The sequence below is a fragment of the Sceloporus undulatus genome, chromosome 1 (assembly GCF_019175285.1).
Source record: "Sceloporus undulatus isolate JIND9_A2432 ecotype Alabama chromosome 1, SceUnd_v1.1, whole genome shotgun sequence".
Classification (NCBI taxonomy): Eukaryota; Metazoa; Chordata; class Lepidosauria; order Squamata; family Phrynosomatidae; genus Sceloporus; species Sceloporus undulatus.
Genome location: NC_056522.1, coordinates 69,439,105 through 69,465,116, shown reverse-complemented (window position 1 = coordinate 69,465,116; position 26,012 = coordinate 69,439,105). Strand labels below are relative to the sequence as shown.

Sequence of the window (26,012 nt, the reverse complement as noted above, 5' to 3'; positions counted from 1 at the left end):
GCTGGTGCAGGCACCAGTGAGGAGGAGGAGAAGGGAGCCCCGACCCTGTTCCCTTTTCTCCGTGGCTGCCAGGCACCCACAGGGAGAGGGGGGCGGGGTTGGGGCTCCCTCCTCCTCCCCTTCTTCCTGCGTCTGCCAGACAAATACGGAGAGAAGGGGACAGGGATGGGAACGGGGCTCCTTCTTCTTTCCCTTCTTCCCACTGCTGCCAGGCACCCGCAGGGAGAAGGGGAAGGGGTCAGGGCTCCCCCTCCTCCCCTTCTTCCCACGGCTGCCAGGCACCCGTGGGGAGAAGGGGAAGCGGTCGAGTCTCCCTCCTCTTCCCTTTCTTCCCACGGCTGCCAGACAACCGCGGGGAGAAGGGGATGGGACTGCAAGCCCCAGCAGCCTTTGCGGCTGGAGGTCCTGGCCCTTCTCCCCCAGCGACCTCCCTAATTGGCTGGGAGGCTGGGAAGGGGTGGGACTTCTGGCTGCAGAGCCCGCTGGGGCTTGTAGGTGGCGGAAAGTCCCGCCTCTTCCTAGCCTCCCAACCAATCAGGGAGGCTGCAGGTGGGACTTTCATCTGCAGTGGGGGGTCGCAGCCCAACAAAGGTTGGGAACCACTGCTTTAGTGGGATCACAAACAGTTATGCCTGCTGGAATTTTGTTAAATTCTTTGGCATCATTTTCCTTTGCTTCATCCTGTAAATCCTTTGTCACATGCCCCAAAATTTTGCCCTCAACTTATGCTTGGGTCATATAAAAATCCATAATTTTAGCCCCCAAACGTGCCTGCGACTTATAGATGAGGTTGACTTATAGTTGAGTGTATACAATATACCTGATTGAGAATGTCTGATTCCTGTCCATCCCAAGAATTACAATGTTTATAAATTCCATTTTTTTTCTCTTTTTTTTACATATTCTACCGTTCCCTGTTTCATACTACTCACATTACATGTTCCTGTTATATGCTTTGGATTTTCCTTTCACATCTCAGCATGTCAGCAGCTGAATGTCCTTTTGACTTGAAACTAGCTTGGCTTAAATCTTGTAGACACAGCACTATTCATGCTTGTCCTTTGCTCTTCCCTATTAGCTGGACGAGTGTCTTCCAATCTTGGGGTCTCATTTTCCAGCATTATCTCTTGCTTCATTTTGGATTTCTCATCATTGGCTTTTCAAGGTAAAAGATTTCAAGAGTGGTTTGCCATTGCCTACTTCAGCACAGTACTACCAAAAGTTAGCTAAAATGCCACTGATGTTGTGTCTAATCTCACCTCCCACTTCCTTAATACCTTCCCTACTGGAACATCTCCTCTGTGCAAAACAATCAGTTCTCTTCCTCTGATACAGTCGTCATTCCCTGAAGAGGATAGATGCATCATTGTCTGCTGTCTTCACAGTAAACATTCTGCCTTGGGTCTTCTGATGGTATTACTCTCAGCCCCCTTGACACATTCAACTCCCTCACCATGTTAAGGTGTGAATCCAAGAATGAGAATATTCAATACCATATAATTTTAAAGAGGTATTTACAATATGCATTTGCACAAAGGGACTAAAATTAACTTTTTCTTCTCCTCCTTATTTTTCCAGGAGAGTTCATTCATATGTGTTGTCTTTGATCTTTCATGTTTTACTGTGTATTATATTGATTACTTTTTAATATGCTGTACTTAGATATAAATTAAGCTTTTCTTTGGATAATTAGAAGTTTGTAACCTGTAATTTGTAACTTGGAGGACTAAGTCACTAAAATTGCCTCTTCTGAGCGAGGTGATATTATAAAAGCTTCTCTTTGGGCTATGACTTGGAGGCATGGTTTTGAAGTGTTTCAGGTCTTTTCTGTGAAGAGAAATGGAACCAGAAGGTGATGCTGAGGAATAGTTGTTGGCATTTTAGCTCCATGTTCATTCGAGTTCCAAAATGCTGGAAAATAGTACTGTATTCCAGCTTCATTGCTGCCTTGGAGCTGAAGGTTATCATTGTAATAGTCTATGGGAACTGTAGTTACTGTTCCATGTCACAAGTACCCAACTGCTGACAAAGTATCTACATAGAGTGAAATGGATAGATAGGTGACACTAGGCTCTGCATATTGAAATATATGTATCTACAACAGATATCTAAGCAAGATCAGGGGTCCATGTGATCAGAAACCTTGATTTTTCAAGGTTTTTGTATGGATCCCTGCCACCATATACAGTGTGCCCACGTCATACGCAGGTGTCTCTTACACAGCTTTCAGCTTACGCTGAACAAACAATGGCGCGTACATTGTACGCCATGCACGAGCCTCATTATATCTGATGGGGTTCATGCATACATTCTAGTTGCCTTACGGGTCCAGAACAGTAAGACTAGGCCGCACTGTATGTGCACACATGGATACACTTTTCAAATGTATTTCAGTATATAGGTTAGCTAACCCCAACTACCATCCACATATTTATTTCACACCTAGAGAAAAATCCTTACAGTGTGCTTTATGTAAAGTATGAGGAATGTAAATGGGGGTGGGTGGGGAGTATTCATAATTATATTTACATCAGATTTTGTTACTGTGAAATGCTTGCATCCTTTTTCCTTTGAATTATTCAGTATTCCTTCACATTATGGCCTGTGACTAACATAAGATGTGCCTTGACTGATTAGATTCATTCCAGAAAAAAATCCAGTTATGAGCACAGCAGAGTATCTCATTGTGAATACTGGTAATATGCCCAATGTATTCCTGTACACTCTGGTTCCCATGGTCCTTATGGTGTTTCTACCAAATTGATAGAATAGCTTTGATTTTTATAGATCTTTACATTTTCTGGACAGTGCTCAAAGGAGGGTTGCTTGATTAGACTTTGCTTGCATAAACGCTTTTTTGCAGATGTGGTCTGCTAGAAAAAAGATTCCAGGTATTCTCCTTTTTTTTAAAATGTTTTTATTAATTTTTTATGAATGTATTCTCCTTGAATGTATTACCCAGAGGAAGATTTCTAATGAAATTTGTTCAATTTCTATTTTTGTACACTCCTGCTGCCAGTAAATCAACCACTAAATGCACTTCTATTCACCATGTTGAGGGGAAGAGATACAGCTGAGTCCTGAGGTCTTTTTTTATTATTTGTAGAATATTGCTATTCCAGGGCTAGATAAAGACCTCACCAGTGTTAACAACTCAATATAATGGCTGTCAAAACCATACTATTTCTAATGTGAAGTCGAAGGCTTTCATGTCTGGCATCCATAGTTTTTTGTGGTGTTTTTGGGCTATGTGGGCATGTTCTAGAAGAGTTTATTCCTGACATTTTGCCAGCATCTGTGGCTGGCATCTTCAGAGAATGTTGGCATAGAAGAGACCTGGAAGATGTATAGTACTGTGTGACCCTGGGTAGGGAGGAAATTCCGTACACAGATTAACATGGAATTTCCTCCCTACCCCAGGGTCACACAATGTAGATATCTCCCTCTTCTATGCCAACATTCTCTGAAGATGCCAGCCACAGATGCTGGCGAAACGACAGGAATAAACTCTTCTAGTACATGACCACATAACCTGAAAAACCCATTAAAAACATACTGTTTCTGCTGGACTAATTCCCATAATCATTAGATACTAGATAAGAACAGAAAAATTAATTGTGCAAACACCCTTGAGTCTCAGTAAAATGTGTCTAATTTAGTGATATTTTAAAACACTGATAAGAGAAAGTTGACACAGACGTTTCAAAACTACAAGCATACAAAGCGACTGGTAAGACTTAATCAAATTACTTTATGAAAATTAAATGTATATATTGAAAAATAAATACAGTCCTCCTTCCATTTTCGCAGACTTCGAGTCTGTGGTCTTGGTCCTTTGCAGATCAGTAAGTGAAGAGGGTTAAAATGGTGCATGTGTCCATGGCCATTCAAGTCATTGGGGCGTGAATATGTGTGAATTTCTATTTTCATGGGCGGGGGGGGGGGTCTGGAATGGATCCCCTGTTAAAATGTAGGGACGACTGTATATAGAAACCAAAATACCAAAATCATATTGCTGGATTGAAAGTCAGATGGAAATATAGGCAAAGATTCTGCATTGTCCTACATAACTACAAGGGTGCTAGATTCCCCCAAACCCTATCTTTTCAGCCAGGCAGACCCCTAACCAAAGAGTTTCTGAGGTATTGAAGATAGGGGTTCTTCAAACATAATGTCTGCAATGCTCTCCTGGTCATTGTGTGTGTTGAAAACAAACAGCTGGCGAGACCCCTTGCAGTCCTCCTGCAATGACTGTATCTCCATCCTATGGAATTCTGGGATGTGTACTTTTATAAGGCCTTTTAGCCTTCTCTGCTTGAGTGCTGGTGCCTCAGAAAACTACAAATCCAAGGATTCTGCAGGATGGCAACATGTCAGTTAAAGTGATGTCAAATTGCATCATTTCTACAATGTATTTGTGGAAATACAGTTAGTGACAACGGTATGTCTGATAAATCTTTTTCATTTCAATTTGTAGTCCCAAGCCCATTCCATATGAGCACAGTCCAAAGTAGCTTGAGTATATGTTAGTTTTGACCGCTGTAGAATTATTTTTATTTATTTATTTATTTATTTATTTCTGACCTCTCCTCAAGGCAGAGTAAACCATATTAAAATACAAAACACAGTTTTAAAGAAACATCCACATTAACTGAATAATTAAAATAAAAGTTGATGTCATAGCTTTCCCCAATGCTTGTGGGACCTACCCCAGTAACATGGACAAAATTTAAATACCCTACAGTTCCCTTAAAGCCTATACTTTGATTTGTTTTATTTCATATTTCAACAAATGTTTCTGAATTCTTGGACTTTGGATTTTCCCACCTTTTACATCTGAAAAGTTTGGTTCTGTAAAAGCATAGTGACCCTGCTGTGTCAAACATGGATCTCACTTGCTAGTTAGTAACAAGAACAGAGAAAAGTAAGAATTATCAATTGTTATTGAAGCCCCATACAGACAGGCCAAAATAAAACTGCTTCAGGTCACTTTGGAGGTATGCTGTTTAAAGGATGCATGCATCCTAAGAGTCCGGAAGCCACTGGAGTGGAGCGTGGCTTTGGCGTGGCTTCCGGGCTCTTAGGATGTAAGCATCATTTAAACAGCATACCTCCAAAGTGACCCGAAGCAGCTTTATTTTGGCCTGTCTCTATGGGGCCTCAATAACAATTGATAATTCTGTCAGTGAATTTCATAAGGATATTCGTGCTTTGATTCTGTCTGTGTGTGTACTGTTACGGTTGTTTTTAATGTTTCATAATCATACAATTATATTTTTTCAAAATCATATTCATGTCTGCTTGCTGTACTGTTTCTTTTATTTTGGTCATTCGAACATTTTTCCAGACCTAATGGGAATGTTATGGCTTTAAAGAAACATAGATGGGAAGGAGGAGTTATTAGGGCATTATAGCAAAGTTGTAGTATTGGAAACACTTTTACCTTACATGCACACCTTGTATCACCTGCATTTCTAATTGCTGTCATCATACATCAGACATTTGGCAAAGTTTTGTCCAGAAGGATGGGGAGATAGTACAGTTCTAGCTAAAGTTCACATCTTAAATGTGACTGATTTGTCTAAAATAATTCTTCAGGAAACAATAACCCACTCATGCTCTACAAGGCATATTTACTTTCTCAAACAAATCTTACAGCCAGATTATAACAGGATATTATATACAGTTTGTCTTATGTGCTTTGTACATCACAACATCCCTACCTATCTTCTCTTGCTTCATGGTTTCAGACTTACAGTATGCTTCTGTATCAGAGACAGCAACTTCTTTTTACTTCTCCCGGTTTTATTCTGTTTTGAATTAGCTCCTCTCACAATTCCTTGAGTTTCTCCCCTGCCATTGGGCAGAGTGAGGTGACTGCCTCTGGCAGCAGAGTATCAGGAATGGCAAACTCACTATTTCCCCCTCTCACTCCAAGTCCTGGGAGAACCCTTTCTGCTTTGGACAGTTGCTGCTACTCTCGCCACCCCTCCGGAGCCACCACTTCCCAAATGCTCAGCTCTGAGTTTCCTTGAAGCTAGGCATTTTACGCAGGGTGACCTGGAAAATCACCTGTACCATGGCACTTGACTCTAAGGATGCAACAGAACTAGGCATTTGAGAAATAGCCAGCACACAGCATTTCCAGCAGCTGGCATAGGTCTGTGAAAATTCCTTGTTGCTGTGTGCCTTCAAGTAGTTTCTGAGTTGCAGAAACCCTAAGGCAACCCTATTGTGGGGTTTTCTTGGCAAGGTTTGTTCAGAGGAGGTTTGCCATTGCCTTCCCCTGAGGCTGAGAGCATGTGACTTGCCCACATTCATCCAATGTATTTCATTACCAAGTAGGGAATTGAACCCTGGTCTCTGGAGTTGTAGTCCAACACTCAAGCCAGTGTGCCATGCCGGCTCCTGGAAAACGCCTAGCCACTGGCAAAGAGAGGGAAGAGTGTTGTCATCACCACCTCCTCTGATGAGTGGGGAAGTGCTGCTGCAAAGTGTGGGGCAGTACTTTACTCCCTCCTTAAATAAACTACTCCTTGTGCCTAATGGAAATTTCAGGTTGGAAGTGCTGTACTGGAAAGGCCTGTGGCCTAGTAGCATGCTTAGTTAAAAAGGATGGTAAAGATTTAAATAGGAAAGAGCCACTTAAGGTATTGGATTAGAGTTCTCACACAGTTACTCTGTAGAGCCCCTTTATGGTCCGTGGTCAGTTTAGATTAATTAGAAAAGACACATAATAAAACTTTAAGTAAACTGTTTTCAGTTCCATCCTCTAGTAAGGATTTGTACTGAATCGCAGAATCAGTAATGGCTGAAGACAGTGGGCAAGCCATACTCTCAGCCTCAGATAGCAAAAAGCAATAGCAACCCCCCCTCTGAAGAAACATGCCAAGAAAACCCCTTGATAGGTTCACCTTAGAGTTGCCACAAATTGGAACAACTTGAACAACAGCAAATGGCTAAACTTCTTGAAGTAATATTTTTCTTTTGAACAATGTATTCAAATGTGCATCTAAATTGAATTCTACTGTGACTGAGGAAATGGGCCCAGTTTCTTGGAAGCACTCAAATGTGAAGCAGCATTGGCATATTTTATTTTTGAATTGCCTTTAGACTTGTATTTTCTTGTAGTATTAATTGTTGGTGGACAGTGGCTGACCATTACAACTGGGTTGCTTATACAGTTGTCCCTCTTTCCATTTGCAGTCTTGAATTTCCACAGACTGGAAGCCAGGAGGGACAAAATGGCGCATGTGAATGGTGCTCTCTGATATTATTTTCAGTGGGGGCTTGAATATTTGTGGTTTTCCAATTTGTGGGGTGTGTGTGTGTGTGTGTGTGTGTGTGTGTCTGGAATGGATCCCCCACGAATTGGGAGGGACAACTGTATAGAAAAGATGTACATGAGTGGGTTGGCTTGATACTGTAAATGTATGTTAATGTATGAGCACAGCGTTGAAAATGCACTTCCTTGCTGAATTCTCTATTAGTCTAAGTCAACGTTTTGCAGAGTTGTTTTTAAAACGGCTTGAATTTGTAATCCTAACTGCAAATATTGATGCTTGTGGTTGCAAGAATCAAGCTCTACAGTACCAACCTATTTTTAGGGAGCCTTTTACATGGCAGGTTGTTCCTCACCTGGATCATATTGTGTCTGCTTTAAAATAACTTCCAGACATTTGTGTACTTCAGGCATGTATGGCTGAGTGCACAGAATAAGCCCAAGGTTGTAAAGGTCACTTGTTCTGATATGAAGCTAATGAGAGAGGCAAATATCAGTAGTATAGTCCAAAAGGGATGGCCTAGTGCAGGTTGCTAAGCAACAGACCACAAGAATTTGTTCAGTCACGAGGCACTGGAGCCTATTTAGTTTGTTTATGTCAAGTAGTCTGCCACCCAGATCGACAAAGGAAAGGGGGTTAAGCAGAGTATATGTTGTGATTGTAATTCCCCTTTGTCCAGGTTACAGGAAATTGCTCTGGGCCTGCTGTTTTGTCCCCTGCTCTCTTACTAGAATGAAACCTGGTTGTATGCCAGTTACTACTGTACCTTTCCCAGTTAGTTTGTGTTTGGTTTCGGTCAGACTGACTAACTGACTGACATGGAATTTGTGGAATTCTGCTTTGCGTGTGTAGAATGCAAAACAATAGGCCTTTCATTAAAATACAAAGGGCATCATGTTCATGGCACTATATTTACGACATTCTCCTGGTACTAATTATTGCCATTGCAGACATGGAGTTTCAATATAATTTTCCTCAGTATTTCATTTGGGTTTCTAGGCAATTGATATTCATTAGGGGTCATGTCTTTCTTTTCTCTATCTTTTTTTTTTAACATAGTAAAATATTACACATCTCCCCACCCACCCCCACAAGGATTAGAGGTCAGTAGACCTTTATTTGAACACATTCCGCAGCCCTGCATAGTATAAGTGGTTACCTGTTAATGGTGGCTTGCAATTTGTACAGCTTGAAGAAAGCTTATCACAACCCATTATCTGCAGATCAGACTTTGACCTGTGCCTGTCTTAAGTGCTTGGATACATTTGCTGCTCAAGCAGAGATAGTGCAAGCTGGATATTAGTTAACTTTCAGTGTGTGGGGGTGTGAACAGTGTTCTAGTTTGGCCTTCTCTCTGACAGAGTATGCAAGGAAGTTTTTTTCACCTTCAGTCTTGTAACTATTTCACCATATTGCCCATCTTGGTTTTTTTTTTCCTTTTTTAATGGGCTTGCTTTTAATTACTTTTAATTCCACTGCTAGATTAATAATATTTTAATTTTTGCATGATGTGCACTTTGGGCTCTATCAGTTCTAACTGTTGCAAGCAACCATGAGTCCCAGGGCTGGCAGGAAAAGTAGTATATAAATAAATGTAATTGTTGTAGTAATAATACCTAGTATATAGTTTGAGTATCCCTTATCTGAAATGCTTAGGACAAGAAGTGTTCGACATTTTGGATTTTTATTTTTATTTTGGAGTACCTGTATTTGCATATGTGTACATAAAAGTATCTTGGAGATGGCACCCAAGTCTAAATAAAAAATCATTTATGTTTCATATGCACCTTATACACATAACCTGAAGGTAATTTTATACAGTATTTTTTTAAAAAATTGTGTACACAAAGTTTGTGTACACTTGAACCATCAGAAAGCAAAGGTGTCACTATCTCAGCTACCCATGAAAAATGTTTTGGGCTTTGGAGTATTTCGGATTTTGGAATTCCGGATAGGGGAGGCTCAACCTGTAGCAGTAGTAGTGTATTCCTTACAATCTGGAATGATGTAGTGCAGCTCCCCAATGCCTCTTTGTATCAACATTGAAGGAGAAAAGAACAGGGAGTTTGTGAGCCTGAAGTTTGCTGATGTTTGTTCATGCCATGCTTATCTGGAGCTTGGGAGCACTCCTTTTTTGGACAATATCTCCTGGATTCTACCAGCCAGAAGAGACAATTTTCATGAGCTTTATAACTGTAAATCATTGTTTACCATTACCTAAGCTGTTTCTTTCTCCATGAAAATGAAATAAAGGTGCAGATGATGTGCTTGCTGAATTGCACCTTGAGTCTCTCAATCTCAAGTTAAATCAAAGCTATGTTTTATTTGTTTGTTTTACTAATATTATAATATACATTTATAAAAAAGGAAGACACATAAGTCAACCTGTAAAACAACAGTAACATCTAGCTTGAAAGTAGCTATAAATAGATTTTATCTATGTACAGTATTCAAAAATATCAGGCTAATACTAATGACCATTCAAACAATTTTTCTTCCCTTCGTAGTTTTGTTACTTGAGAAGATAGAGAATGATGATATCGATAACAAAACTTTGAAGATTACAGACTTTGGCTTGGCTAGAGAATGGCACAGAACAACTAAAATGAGTGCAGCAGGAACTTATGCATGGATGGCTCCCGAGGTTATCAAATCATCTATGTTTTCTAAAGGAAGTGATATCTGGAGGTAAATATTTTTCAGTGTTTTGACTTGTTCTCTTCAGGTAAATCAAATTTGAGGAAATCTTAGGTTGAATTAACATGTGATTAGTAGACATGATTAACATGTGATTAATAGACATGATTACTAGACAAATAAATACTGTTTTCAGTTGGTGGAATGGGATTTTTCAATGGTTAGATGCTTTATTTTGTTTAGTTTATTTTGTTATGTTGGTATGGTTTTTTCAGATATTATGATTTTATTGTTGGGTCAGTGTTTTTCAGTTAAGTGGGAGTTTCTTCACCTGGCACTGTTTGCTGTGTGGAAATGATAGCAGTGGCTCTCAGCCTTTCAGACAACTGGATACACTTAGAGATAGTAAGGTGCATTTTGTCCACTCTCCTGCCTTTCTTGCCAGTGGTAGGAAGGCTCTGGAAAGTGAGGAAGATGTTTTAGTGTTCTCAGTCTAATAGTCATTCCTGCTGCCAGGACAGCTTCATATCAGTTAGAGGCATCCAAGATTTATGATAATCAGATTCTCATGTTTTAATCATAAAGTTCAGAATGTCTTAAGAAACTTGAGAATGACTGACAGGGATATGTAGACTCCAGTGATAAAAGAAAATTAAAATTCTGTGCCAAGAGGACTTCCTTCCGCTGCCTATACACATAATGAAAACTAAGCAATTTTGCTTAATTTCTTGCGTTTTACATAGTTTAGTCTGCATTGCATTTACAGTTTACATTCTTTGCTCTGACTCTGCTAATCATATTAGGCTGGTTTGGGTGTAATGCAAAACCATAGTTATGAGAATGAATCTTTGTGTGTCTCAGGATTGCCAGTTCTTCACTTCTGTGAAGTGCAGACCAAAACGTTTTGTTTCACTTACGGATTAACTACAATCCTCTATGTTTTGCAATTCCAGATAGATTATGAGCAGTAAAAAGTAAACAATATAACATAGGACTATATGAAGTGATTTGTCCAAAGGCAGGAATGGGAATTTTGCAGCCCTCTGGGTATTTTTTTGACTGCAGCTCCCAACATTCTTTGCTATTGTCTTGGCTGCCTATAGCTGATGAGAGGTATCTGGTGGGCTCATGTTCCACTTTAGAGTAGTGGTCCCCAAACTTTTTTTGGCTAGTGTCCCCTTTACCCTTGTGTGATAACCTCCCAATGCCTATCCTGGATGATGAGGACAGAAGCTGTCCCTCACTGAAGCTGTCACTCTATGCAGCAGCCTACCAGCCAGTGATGTCTACTTCAGCTTCACCCAGCTTGCCACCAGCTCCTCCTCTGCCCACCAGCCAAGTCCTGGCAAAGCTCACAAAGCTTAAGCAGGGCTCCAAAATAGAAAGTTCCTTCTCCCCTACCACCATGTGTTCAAACCCATCAATTAGTGTGTCCCCAAATGGCGTTACTCCAAGCCACAGAAACAATGCCCTGTGCCCAAGAGTTTCTTAAACGTCACCACCACTAGCAAAAGACAAAACTAAGGGAGTGAGCTTGTGGGGGTGGGTTCAGAACGGGAGATGTCACCACATGAAGTGATCAGCAAGAGTGCACAGTCGTTTTAAGGGACTCTGAAAAGAGACGTTTCATGCAACACTCACCCCATCTTGGTCCTAAAGGCCACTGGTTCCCCTTGTCTTTCTTCTGCACTAATATTTTGACAGAGGGTCCCCTTAAGGTCCCCTTTTCACTCACCACCCCCTGTATCTTTCCACTGCTGTCAGGGAGAGAGTACCACCCACTTTGGGAATAGTGGTTTAGATGATGCACTGAAATTCAGTTAATCTCAATCAAAAGCTTCTCATCGCTTTACAGCCACCACAAAGGAAGAAAAGGGAGGAGTGATTCAAGCCAAAGCTCAAACAGACACATTTTTGCAATGCTAAACTATGGGCTTCTGAGACTTTATTAAGCATTTTCCACACATTTTCAAGCATATCTTTATAGCTATAGGAGCTGTAAACAGAAGTTAACTGAGAAATGTAACTTGATTTTATTTACTTAAAATAAAATAAGCCTCATCAATTATAGTATTAATTATCAACTTCATTGTACTTCTAATGAGCAGCTCTGATTATTAGTTTCCTTTGTAATATGCAATAATTCCCTTTAAGGAGCCAAATATTTGTTCTTTTACTTTGGAATTCTATTCTGCAATCTTTTAAAAAATGTTTGTTGTTAAATTAAGGATTTAACAATACTAGGCACAAGTACTAGGCAGTAATACACCTTGATAGAACATTCCTTCATATTCTGTGTGTAGATTACTGCTGACACAATTTCAGTATATTTGTTTTCCCTGAAATTGCAGCTCTGTTAATATCTGTTATTGATAGGTTGTTTGAGAGTAACATTCTTTTGAAGCTTACTAGAACACTAGCTTATCATTGACTTCTTCAGGATTTCTTTACTTTGCTTATTATCTTGCATGCTTTTCTTATGTTACAAAAGTATATAGAGATGGGACTTCTAGCACTGGTTTTTGTTTTGAAAGGCCACTAATGAAAAAAAATGGCTGTGTATTTGCCTGCATTATTCTCAAGGCCTGTTTTCTAGATAAATTCTGTGAGTGCCATCCTGTGAAAAGATCCCTCCACACTCACCCACGCATATGCTACACATCAAAATATTTTTCTCACCCTCCACACCATTCAGTAGCACATCCATCAAGGGTGGGGAATCTTTTTCAGCCCAAGGGATGAATTGAATTCCAAACAAATTCAGGAGGACAGCATTCCAAAGGTGGGTGTGATCATGGACAAAAGGATGGGAATAAAACACCAGCACATTTTTGCTTGAAGCTTTTATAGCCAGAGGCATTTCAACATTTTAGAATGGGTATAGAACTCAGACAAATGCTCAGGAACCACCAAAGAATTGTATCATGGAACATCAGTGGGCCAATTCAATCTCTGGTCAGAGGTAGGGTTGCCAAACCTCAGGGCATCACCCAAACTCCCCTCTGGGTGACAGGCAGGGGTTCAAATTGTCCAGTTTTCATGTTGGCAGCACTAGGCAGGAGATGACTACATTCAAACCTCTGGTCAGTCAAGTGTTGCAAAGACTGAATTTCCAAACAGGAAAATACCTTCTATCTTTTTGTGTGTGAATGGGAAATTGGAGCTTGCTACTTAATGCATAATTGACATCACCAGGTCCTGACCCCATGACATCACTAGGGCAGCATCCCTAGGTTTGGACCCAGAAATCTCAGGGCCTGCAACAATCTTGATCTGGCAATCCTAGTCACATGTTCCCTGCTCTTGACACAGAAATGGAGGCCTGCATGCATTTCACATATCCTTATTTACTCATCTTAGTTTCTTAGTGAAGAAAAGAAGGGGAAGGAGGGATACATATAGAATCAGGCCTCCTTATAAGTGGGCCTGCATTCCGCAGCTTTGAGCTTACGCGGAAGGCAAGCTGCCTCAGAAATAATGGGGTGCGTACCCACGCCACACGTCCTGTGTGCCGCTGCAAGCACACACCCCATGATTTTCTATGGGGCTTGAGCATATGCTCTTTTTCCCGTATGCAAGGGGTGGGTGGGTGAGGTCTGGAATGGATCCCTTGCATATGGGGAGGGTGGACTGTACCTGCTAATTCTTGTAATGACTTAATGTGATGCTTGGGTACCTGTGTCCATGTGTGTAGGCTTAGGAGGGGTGCTGGATTAGATAATGCATTCAGTGTTGTCTTTGTACATAATGCTTCAGACCATTAGCATTTCCTAATTATGCTGGTCTGGGATAAACAGCTTGTTCTTTGTTTTGCCCTGTTACCTCCATATCAGTCCATAGTGATCTGGACTGATTTGCTTGGATTCACAGTTGATGGGAACCTTCTCTGTGACAACTAACCAGACGTATTTTTGGAGTATGAATTCTGTGCAAGTTACATGTTATCTTACATCATAAGAACAGTACATAGCCTGTGGGAAAAAATTAATAAAACATTATTTTTGAGGCTCAGGAATCATTTAGTAGAATGAGACTACTATAATAAACGGTAAAATAAATAAATAAATAAATATAAAAAAACTGTATGGATTGCAATGAACTTCCCATTGAGTTACTTCATTTTATGTTACTCAGGTTAAAAAGCAAGGTGGGAATTGTGGAAGAATAGGAATTATTCAGCATCTTATTTTGAATAGCCTTCTCTGCACGTTCCTGCATGCAGGCTTCTGGAAAAAACATGCTAAAACCACTTATTCTTCATGAGCCTTCTTTGTGTGTGTGGATTTCTTCCAAATAACATACCTGTGGTCATCATGACACATTTCATTTTGCTATAAGCATGTGTAGTGCTAATCATCACAATCAATGCTAGAAGGATAGACAGTGTTGTGATGTAATAGTCTTTGTCATAGTATTTTTGAATGTTTTGTTTTCTCTACCGGAATATTTTCTAGACAGGGCTGCTGCCCTTTTATGCTCATCAGTAAGCCATGTGTCAACATTAAACACATTTAACTTTTTTGAAAAATTTATTTATAGTTATGGCGTATTGCTGTGGGAACTACTTACAGGAGAAGTTCCTTATCGTGGCATTGATGGTCTTGCTGTGGCTTACGGCGTTGCTGTCAATAAGCTTACTTTGCCCATTCCATCCACCTGTCCTGAACCATTTGCTAAACTAATGAAAGGTACTTGTGCTGCTTATTAAAACAGCTGCTATAAGATTACTTGCATGTTGTCTGTAATATGTGTAAGTTTTTAGTTTCAGCATTTCATTTGTTACTGTGTTAACTTCTATTCAGGTACAGAAAAAGATGATTCTTCATTTCATTGCAGTTCTGTAATAAAATGATTTTAATACAATCAACACAGGAACATATAGGCTGCTCTTAAAGCAGGGTTCATACTTGGAAGTGCTTGCTTGCTTATTTATTCAGTACTCCATATTCTGCCTTTTCTCCAGCAGAAGCTCAAAACAGACACCTAGCCTTACAAGCTGTGAGGTAGCTTAGGTTTTGGAGGTGATGATTTTCCTAAAGTCACTCTGTTTTGGTAATTGCAAGGATGAGTGGGATTCCACTATCTAATCCGAGTGTTTTAATCCTGTTGCCACATTTGTACCTTTATAGCAAATACCTGATCTTCAAAAACCAGTCCATAAAAGTGACAATCAGATAAGGAAAAATATGAGTATTTTCACCATCAGAGTTAATCAATTGATCAAAAGTGACTTAAAAAGCAGCTTTGCTAATTATTAGTGTAGCTGGCTTAGCTGGTTATACTACAGGATTAAACTGAGGGAAAAGATTGAATCTTTTTTTTAAAAAAAGTTCTCCAGTGTTGTCCTTTATCACAGGACCAGTTTGTCTTTTGACTTATCATGAGGTGGGGCCTGGGATCTCACACAGCCACCATTGTCCGTAATCAGAGTGTGACTGCTCATAAGCCATCAGTGTGATCACACGTCACCATATGTAACCTGCTTGCTTTTTCTCCATCCCTTTTGCAAAGTGAATGAATGTGTTACAATATGGAGACCTAAATGATCCACATGCACACTTGAGTTACTGGCTACTTTTCATGCATAGCACCCATATAGTGCCAGCTCTGTGACCCTCTCTATATAGGTATAGGAGATTTTCCCACTTAACATGAACTGAACCAGAACCTACTGAAAAAAATATTTGGTTCCAAGTGAGCTGAACTTGCATAAAGGAAAAGAAGTGATAGGCATGTAATTTTTTTCAGAATTATTTTTATGTAGTTAAGAAATTCATAAAATGGATTAGAAGCACCTATCCCTCTACACCTCTGACTAATGTAACTGATGAATTTTAGAGTGCTGGGCACAGGATCCTCATATTCGACCTTCGTTCACCTTGATTCTTGAACAGCTTAGTGCCATTGAAGGAGCTGTTATGACAGAGATGCCTCAGGAATCTTTTCATTCCATGCAAGATGACTGGAAACTGGAAATCCAACAGATATTTGATGAACTGCGGAATAAGGAAAAAGTGAGTGGATTCTAAAGGAAGGACAGTAATATTGAGATTTGGAAATAATTTTAAAATACAGTGGGATAATAATTGGATATTTGAATTGCTTGATGAAAACTGTAACTGTGTAATTCTTTTAAATTGTTTTTCATCTCGTATTCACTGTTGTCTTTATGATGTTTGTTAGAGAAACAATAACCAAAACCTCAGAGTTAGTATGAGAATACAGTGGACCCTTCCCATCCACAAGGCTTCGTTTCCGGGGAGGGCTGTGGATGGGAAAAAATGGATGGTTGCACCCCATATTATTCAGTAGGCAGTGACATGTGTGCTTTTGTGTCAGTGTGTCCACATGCTGCCATTGAATAATATGGACCATGGCAATCCATGCAGATCACTAGCCCAGTGATGCCATGAGCCCACTGTAATAGATTCAGTGTTCTTGTACATTCCGGCTCCAGTGTAATATACTATGAGAATTATTGATATTGCATGTCTTGTTTTACTCTGTTAAAACTACATACACTTGTCCCTCCACATTTGTGGCTGTGACTTTGTGGATTTGATTATTCACGAATTTTATTAATATGTTCTCTCTAGGAATATCTAGGTCATTCAGCGCAACTCAGTGGTCAACTTCAACCAAAAGACGTTACTGTACTGTTATTTTAATAACATGGTGATCTTATTAGTTTTAAAGGAAGTCAACACGTTAGTCTTTTGCAGCATAAAAAGGAAGAAGGGGGGGAAGGAATGTAGCAGCACTTTTGATGGATATAAACCCATTTCTTCAGATGCAGTACAGTGTGATAATACATGCTCAAGTATAAATCATATTTACAAATTTGTAGAAGTGAGATGGAATGAAATAGGTTCCAGAAAGATGGAAATAATGACTCTTGCTCTGAGTTTTCAGAGGGCTGCATAAGGTGAACAAGTCTTTCAGATCTTTATAGGCTGAATTTGCACTGCAGAATTAATATAATTTAACACCAGTTTGACTGCCATGGCTCAATGCTATGCAATTCTGGCATTTATGCCACAATGCCATGTTTGCAGTTTAAGGAAGAGCATTTAGAATTCCTAGCCAGAGAGAGCTCCAGGCCTCACCAAAACTCCAGGAATTCATAGATTGTTGCCATGGTAATAAAAGCAAAATATAACAAAAGAGCCCTCAGTTCAATATTGATAGCTGACACTGTTCTTCGCCTCTATAACAGTGGTTCTCAGATTTTGATCTTCCAGATGTTTGGAACTTCACCTCACAGAGGTTCCAGCCATCATGGCTAATTGTCAGAGATTCTGGATGTAAATATCTGTAGGACTAAACGCCATGAACTATTTCTCTATCATCTAAAGACAGAATCATGTCCACATGATAAAATAATGATTTAGAGACAAATTTTGGAACTCATTATAGAGGTTAACATCAAGACCAAATGTTGAGAGACATAATAGTGCCAACGTTTTTCTGTATTATTCTTGATTCTACAAAGCCTAATCAGAGTCTTTAAAAAGCCTCATAATAGTAAGATTCTGCGGCAATGGATGCCTCCTTTTAAAAACCCTCTCTGTGTGTGTGTGTGTGTGTTTGTATGTGTTCAGATGGATATCCTATTTTGTTTCTATTTGTAAAGCTGCAGGGTCTGCTATTCATAATGATTCAGCACATTTTTCATCCTAAGGCCTAACCAGTATTTCTATAATTGTTCTTAGGAGCTGAGGTCACGAGAAGAAGAGTTAACTAGAGCTGCTCTTCATCAGAAATCTCAGGAAGAATTGCTGAAACGGCGTGAGCAACAGCTAGCAGAACGGGAGATTGATGTGTTGGAGCGAGAACTAAACATTTTGATATTCCAATTAAATCAAGAGAAGCCAAATGTGAAGAAGAGAAAAGGAAAATTTAAAAAAAGCCGATTAAAACTTAAGGATGGGCACAGAATTAGTCTACCTTCAGGTTTGCTTTCTTTTTTCCTTTTGTCTCTTTATGCAGATTTATTTAGGCTTTCTAATGAATTTCCACACTAGTTGAAAAATTCAGAGGTTATCATTAAATGTTAAATCTAGTAATATCACAATCTTTTTTGCACAAATAATTGTAAGAAAGTGCACTTTATAGAGTCTAAAGTTTAGCCCAGAACTAGTGTAAATACCATAAAAATAAATAAATAAATACATATTCAGTTTAAATGTCCATTCCAGTGTATTCAGTCAGATTGCATGAAGAGAAATTAAACTACTAGAAGCAATTACAGCAAGGAAGATTGCTTTGAGGTATGAGGTTATGAAATCTTCTCTTGCCCTATTTATCACACATTATAGTAGTGTTGTTGATGTTGCAAGCATTTCTGAAGGGATAGGATATATTTATTTTATTTATTTATTTCACAACATGGGACCCAAGGCAGCTCACAAGATAAAACATTTTAAAAACTTATAGTGATAATGTAAAAACAATTCAAATCATTAATTAAAACAGTCTAAAATTAGCATTAAAACATAAAAAAAGCTAAACATAAATAAGCACATGCCCTATAAAATAAAACCACCCTGTCATGATTATTATATTAAAAAGACATAATAAAGTCTGCCTAAATAAAAACATTTTTGTGTGCCAGCAAAAAAGCAAGCAGGGAGGGGCTAGTTCAGTCTCCTGTGGGAAGGAGTTCCAGAGCCACTGAGAAGACGCTCCCCCATGTACTCACCAAGCAATCCTGGGGCCGAGAGAAGCCTTCACCTGAAGATCTTAGGGCTTTAGCAGGTTCATATGACGAAATGTAGTCTCTCAAATAGTCTGGACCTAAGCCATGTAGGGTTTATGGGTGAAAACCAGCACTGGAAATTGTGCCTGGAAACGAACCGGTATCCAGTGAAGCTGTTTCAACAAGGGAGTTATATGCCACCTATAACTGGCTCCAGTCAGCATTCTAGCTGCAGTATTTTGAACCCGTTGAAGTTTCCAAACAGTTTCCAAAGGCAGCCCCACATAGAGTGTATTACAGTAGTCCAAATGGTATGTAACCAAAGCATGTGTCACTGTAGCTAGATCTGACATCTCAAGAAACAAGTGCAGCTGGTGCACTAGTTTTAACTGGGGAAATGCACTCCTGGCCACGGCTGAAACCTGGGCATCTAGGCTCAGAGGTGAGTCCAGGAGAACACACAAGCTCCAAGCCTGAAATTTCAGGTGCAGTATAACCCCTTCCAGCACAGGTTAAAATCCCTGTTCCCTGATCTGCCTTACAACTGACCAGGAGCACTTCCGTTGTGTCTAGATTATGCTTGAGTTTGTTTGCCCTCATCTTGACCATTATTGACATCAGACATTGGTTCAGTACAGAGACAACTTCCTTGGAATCAGGTGGGAAGGAGAGACAAGAGTTGGATGTCACCAGCATACTGAGGATACCGCACCCAGAGCTCCCACTGGTTTCATGTAGTTGTTAAATAACATGGGGGACAAAAGAACCCTAAGGAACCCACAGGCCAGCGGTCAAGGAGTCAAACAGGACTCCCTCAACATCACCTGGATCCACCTCTCCAGGAAAGACTGGAAGCACTGCCCAAGTCCTATCCCAGAGAGGTGGCCCAGAAAGATACCACTGCTGGTGGTATCGAAAGCCACTGTGAGGCCCAGCAGGACCAACAGAGATACATTCCCCCTATCTAATTCCTTGCATAGGTCATTCACCAAGGAGACCAAAGCTGTCTCCATCCCATAGCCAGGTCTGAAGCCAGACTGAAATATAGATATGCCTCCTCTATTAGCAGACTGTTTTAATTTAAGGATCAGTTAAGTCCGTCTGTTTGCCACTTAATGGCAATTGAAAATATAAATGTAAGCCAAATCAGACAACAGTGCACCAAAGTTGCTTCTCATGCTCAGTTCTGGCTATGATGAAGTCAGCTTACTCTTTTCTTGTTTTTATTTATTACTTGGCTTGCTTATATCCTTTGCCTGTGGTGGCGAACCTATGGCACACTTGCCAGAGATGACATACAAAGGCATTTTTTTGTGGCACACAGAGAGTGGGGAAGAGGAGGAACAGGTGTGTGCCTGTTACTCTTCTTTCCCGGCAGTCCTGAGTCTTCAGCTGCCTCTAGAGAGACAGCAGAAAGCCCGGGAGGATAGGGAGAAGACAACCTGCCTCAGAAGTCCTGTCTCTCCCCCCTCCCCATCCAAGAAGTCCTGGCACCTGGTAGTTTGGGCACTCGGTCCCTAAAACATTCACCATCACTGTCCTATGCTATAGCCCCAAGGAGCACTCAAAGTAGTTTACAAATTATTCTTTTTAAAAATTACATAAATTATTGAATCCTGTCAGTAACTGAGACAAGCATAATAATCTGTTATGCATAAGGCGTGTTTTGGAGTGATTTCTACTAGCAAAAACCTGTTTCTATATCAGTGAAATGTGTGCTTCCAGCCTGAGACCCAGCAGGGAATTTTCATTTCCAATAGATAGGTTTTTACTGTCATCCATCCCTTATTACCTTGCAGCCATTTTACCTCAGCTATTGCACTAGGCCAATGTAATTATGCTAACCAACAAGAGTACAGTGTAAGTATTAAAATTAGTTCCTGGTTCAAGCCTGTGGTACTTTTGTTTGTATTGCTGTGCCTTTCAGTTGAAAGTATCATTAACGTAAGCTATTTATTCATTCCTTATCCATCTTTTTCAGAAGTTCTGCTGCCGTGCTATGTTAGCCATACGGTAAAGTACAATGACATCAAAAATCTGGAAAATAGCAATACTTTATTGGATCAACCAAAATGCACAAAATACATGATGTAAGCTTTTGAAGTTCCACTAGCTTCTGCATTAGGCAAAGGTGTTTAAAATCATACCGGCTTGCGGCGTATATTTTGTGCATTTTGGTTACCTCAATAAAGGTATGACTGTTTTGTGGATTTTGGATGTTATTGTACTTTGCCAGTAACTTGTTCACCTTTTATGCTTGGTTCTTTTTCATAAGGTATAAAACTGAACAATCTGTGAAGTGAGTACTGAATTGAAGTTGCTGCAGCCAGTTTCTAAGTGCCATGTAGTGTGGTAGTTGATTACATAACTATTAAAGACAGCATTGTGCAATGTTCTGGTAGTACTCTTATGGACTGGGTGTGGAGATAATCAAGTTCAGATTCACAGTCAGCTGTCTCACTGGGGTCATAAACTTATTATGAGGCAAAGAATTCATTCCAAAGGCCACTTACTAAGGAACAAGTCCCTTTAACTCAGTGAGTTTTGTTCCCAAGTAAACATGAATAGGATCATGCAACAGTACCTTGAGTTTATTAAAGACAGAGCAGGGTTGCAGGTATAACAAATTCTTTTTTTTTTTTAATTTTATTTTCATTTTCCAACAAACACAAAAACATTCATACAACATTATACACATTATACATTGAAGCGTGTAACCTTATATACAAACAACATATTTCACATTGACAAAACAAATAGTTCCTTGACATGACTAAAATAACATTTAACATAAAGGTGCTTCCTATTACTCAGTTAACTTCATCTTCCAATATTAAATTCTTATGTTATGTCTTATTTCCATTTTTTCCTTTAAGACATTGATCTCCAAACAAAAAGTGAGTATGGGACTTCCCAAGGGGTAATTCTAAGAAGAGCATACCTTTACGTTTTCTCGTCTCTTTTTGGGGCGTCTCACTATAGTTTAGTTATAATTTTATTTAAATAGACTGTTGCTATGCAAACTCCTCTCTATCTTATACAATATGTAAATTCTAAATGACTTTCCATATGTCCCCCCTCCGGTATAGACAGATTGCTCCTTTGTATTTACAGTAAAGCTTCTAGTTTTAACAAAGTATATTTGTTTCCATAATTCATATATTAAATAAAAGCAGTAAAAAGAAAGAGAGGGGAGAAATCCCTTCTATTACATTAATTAACTTCCAAGGAAAAATATATTCTGCTCCCAGAGCAACTTAGATATGGAAACGCTTATTTAGTCCCATCTCCCAGTGGTGCATGATTTTTAATCAGACTAGCAAAATATTTTGCCATCTTCTCTTAATATAATCCTTAAATGGTAACCATTGTTCTATTGCTTGATCTTCACTTTTCCCTTTGGTCCATGAGGTCATTCTATCCAACTCCGCCATTTCGAAAGTTTTCATTAACCATTTCTCTATTGAAGGGGCGGAGTTCTGTTTCCAGAAGCTAGCAAAGACAATTCTTGCACATGTGAATAGGTAGAATAATAATCTTCGATATCTCACAGGTGCAGTGTCTTCAAACATCCCTAATAAGCACACTTCCGGGGAGAAAGGGATTGAAATTTTTAACTCTTTCGCAATTATTTCATATACACATATCCAATATTTTTTTGCAATCTCACAGGTCCACCACATGTGGTAGTAAGTTCCTGTGGTTTTTTGACATTTCCAACATATAGGACTAACTTTCTTATAGATCAGAGAAATTTTATGAGGGGAAAGATGCCATCTGTAAACCATTTTGATTACATTTTCTTTCAGGTCCTGATTAGCAGTATATTTTAGCCCCCTGTTCCAGATGTATTCCCAGTTTTTATACAAAATGTTATGGCCCACATTTTGAGCCCATTTGATCATACTATGTTTGATAGGCTCTTCTTCAGTATTCCATGAAAGGATCAGCTCATAGAATTTCGCAATTGCCTTCCTATTCACTTTACTCAATAGTTCTTCCCAGGCTGTTTTTTCTTTTGCTATTCCCACATCTGCCATGTCAAGCTTCCATCTCTCTTTAAGTTGTCTAAATAGGTACCAATGGCAGTTACTCCCTGATTGGTTCAGTTCTTCTTGAGTGTTAAACACCAAGACTCCTTGCTGGTCTTTTATTAAATCTGAGTATCTAAGCCATTTTTTTTTGGGAATGGCCTCTCTATTAAAGAAGGCTTCATGCGGGGAACAACATTGTAAAATCTGGTTACTGAGTCTGCTTTTCCATCTTTCCCAAATTTTTAGTAGAGCTTTTCTCAACACATGATGTTTACATGCTCTATGCACCTTATCTTTAGAGTAAAATAAGTAAGCATGGAACCCAAATCTGAGATTCTCTCCCTCTAAGTTAAGTAGGTGTACATCTTCTAGAGTTATCCACTCAGTAAGCCACCATAAAGCCGCAGCAAAATAATAAGATTTTAAGTCAGGCACCCCCAAACCTCCTCTAGACTTTTTATCGCACATTGTTTTTTTATTAATTCTGGCTTTCTTCCTGTTCCAGACAAATCCCATAATATCGCTCTGCCATTTATCAAGTGGTTTGAAAGAATGCAAGATGGGAATTGTCTGGAACAGGAAAAGAATTTTTGGCAGAACACACATTTGAATAACAGATATTCTTCCAAACCATGAAAGTTGAATATTTGCCCATTTCTCTAAATCTTTCTTAATATCCCCCCACATTTTAACATAATTATTAAAGACAGAGCAGGGTTGCAGGTATAACAAATTCTTAATGCTCAACTTCTGCTACATTTAAAGCAAGTTTCAAAATCTGATTGTTAGCATGCATATGCATCTATATTGAATGTAAAACTGTTATGATAGTCTTGTGTTTTGGAGGTTTTTTTAAAAAAGAAAGAAACACTGAAACATAATTTATTCTTTTATTTGTAATAGATTTTCAGCATAAGATAACAGTTCAAGCTTCCCCAAATCTAGATAAGCGAAGAAGTTTAAACAGCAACAGCTCTAGTCCACCAAGCAGTCCCCCAATGCTTCCCCGTCTTCGAGCTATCCAGCGTAAGTCTAAATGAGTTTTTCTCATTTCTTTTAATCTTAAATGGTATTACTCTGTTAATTTTGCAGTACATTTTTATATGAATAAAGCTACAGTCCTTGAGAATAATGGGACTTATGTCTAGGTAAACATATACAAAACTGTGATATGAAATGCTGTTTAGTATTGATGAAGGTAAAGAAAAACATACCTTCAAAGGCATTGAATAGAATGGTAATGGGGGGAAAAACAGGAAAAATAGGATTGTTCCAGTAAATTTCAGAATTATTATACAAATGTACAGTTTTAATAATACTCTGTGTTTAATCAGACTTAATACTGGTACTGATGAATTTTTTAGCTGTGTTCAGGGTTTGATTTAATCATCACATTATTATTATTATTATTATTATTATTATTATTATTATTATTATTATGACTATGTGTGAAAGGGATCTGGGAGTCCAAGTAGACCACAAATTGAACATGAGTCAACAGTGCGATGCAGCAGCTAACAAGGCCAATGCAATTTTAGGCTGCATCAATAGAAGTATAGTGTCTAGATAAGGGAGGTAATAGTCCCACTCTATTCTGCTTTGGTCAGGCCCAACCTGGAATATTGTGTCCAGTTCTGGGCACCACAATTTTAAAAGGATGTTGAGAAACTGGAGCGTGTCCAAAGGAGGGCAACCAAAATGGTGAAGGGTCTGGAAACCATGCCCTATGAGGAATGCCTTAGGGAACTGGGGATATTTAGCCTGGAGAAGAGAAGGTTAAGAGGCGATATGATAGCCCTGTTTAAATACTTGAAGGGATGTCATATTGAGGAGGGAGCAAGCTTGTTTTCTGCTGCTCCAGAGACTAGAACCTGGAGCAATGGATGCAAGCTACAGGAAAAGAGATTTCACCTCAACACTAGAAGGAACTTCCTGCCAGTAAGGGCTGTTTGACAGTGGAACAAACTTCCTCAGAGTGTAGTGGAATCTCCTTCCTTGGAGGTTTTTAAATAAAGGCTGGATGGCCATCTGTCGGGGATGCTTTGATTTAGATTTCCTGTATGGCAGGGGATTGGCCTGGATGACCCTTGTGGTCTCTTACAACTCTATGATTCTATGATTATTATTATTGAGGTATTAATCTAAAATTTATCAAATAACAAGTTACTTCTTGTTACTTATTGTATATAAAGCTTAGATACTATGCTGTGTGAAAATTTCTGAATCTAACACATGGAATTGTCATGGAACGTAAAAAGGTGGGCAAAAATGCCAGTGTATTTATGTCATGGGCATATATGGCTCATGCAGGATTATGCTTCTTGATTTGGAAATTAGTGGTTTGCATTGCACTTCCTTGTCAGCCCAAGACATAGAGCTGGAACAGACGTGCAAAATATACTGGCTTCCCAGCAGCTTGGGGGCATGGCTTATGAATGACGCATTCTCCCAAGCCGCTGTGAAGCCATCCAGCCATTTACATGGTGGCAGCTTTTCGGTGTTACAGTGGTGCGGCATTTAGTTACCGCACACCACAGGAGCGCCAAAAAGTCGCGGCAGAGTGTCATTTTGCTGCTTCTTTTTGCACCAGAAAAAAGCCATATTGGGGCCGCAGTGTGCAGTTGCCATGGCCCCAATGTGGCGCTCAATGGGGCGGTGTCATGCTGCTCCTTTGGGCTGGTTTGTTTTGGACCCTAGTCTGTTATTCGAGAGTTCTTTTTTTAAAATCTGAAGTTTACAATCAGTGCACAAGGGTGATGTTGGCCTTCTCTCTTCATTGTTAAAGTAGATGATTCTTAGAATTGTACTACTTCAGCATGTGAAGTCTCCATGTCCATAGCATGGCTTGTAGGTTTTTTTTTACAGATGTCACCTCCATGATTTTACCTACATTTGTACAGCTGTACCTTAGTTAACAAAGCAGATCTATTCCTAGATATGACTCCTTTAACAGATAATTTGATAGCAGAGGCAGAAATAATATAGAAAGAATAGGGACAGTAGCAGAGGCAGAAATAATATAGAAAGAATAGGGACAGGTTCCTGCCCCATAAAAAAGAAGAGCAGTTCAACATGTTTCATCAAACTTTTTATGCAGCTTTGACAATATGCTCATGTGAAATGAAACAACCAGGTCATGTTAATGATAGCGTAAATAAACAGAAACATTTTTAACCTAATAAAGGCCTCCTGAAGTTTGGGTCTAAAAAGCTTCCAGGGATGACTTTCTCTTTCACCAACCTCTGATTTCCGTTTTGATGGCCAAGCATACAAATCTAAGTTTTTTCAATATGCTGGAGGTAGTTGCTGAGGCTTTTATGCTCTCGCCTTTCCTTTCTGTTGGGATTCTGAAGGAAGTTG

At 39.4% G+C, this 26,012-nt stretch overlaps 1 protein-coding gene across 3 annotated transcripts in view; it reads left to right on the top strand.

Moving 5' to 3' along the window:
* MAP3K21 (mitogen-activated protein kinase kinase kinase 21) overlaps positions 1-26,012 on the top strand; it is an 87,391-nt gene that overhangs the window by 44,764 nt on the left and 16,615 nt on the right. For all 3 annotated transcript variants that reach the window (XM_042446565.1, XM_042446564.1, XM_042446566.1), the window contains exons 2-6: positions 9,791-9,971; positions 14,460-14,608; positions 15,759-15,934; positions 17,633-17,873; positions 23,556-23,678. In XM_042446565.1, the coding sequence (XP_042302499.1) occupies positions 9,791-9,971; positions 14,460-14,608; positions 15,759-15,934; positions 17,633-17,873; positions 23,556-23,678 (870 nt within the window). The remainder of the gene's footprint in view (positions 1-9,790; positions 9,972-14,459; positions 14,609-15,758; positions 15,935-17,632; positions 17,874-23,555; positions 23,679-26,012) is intronic.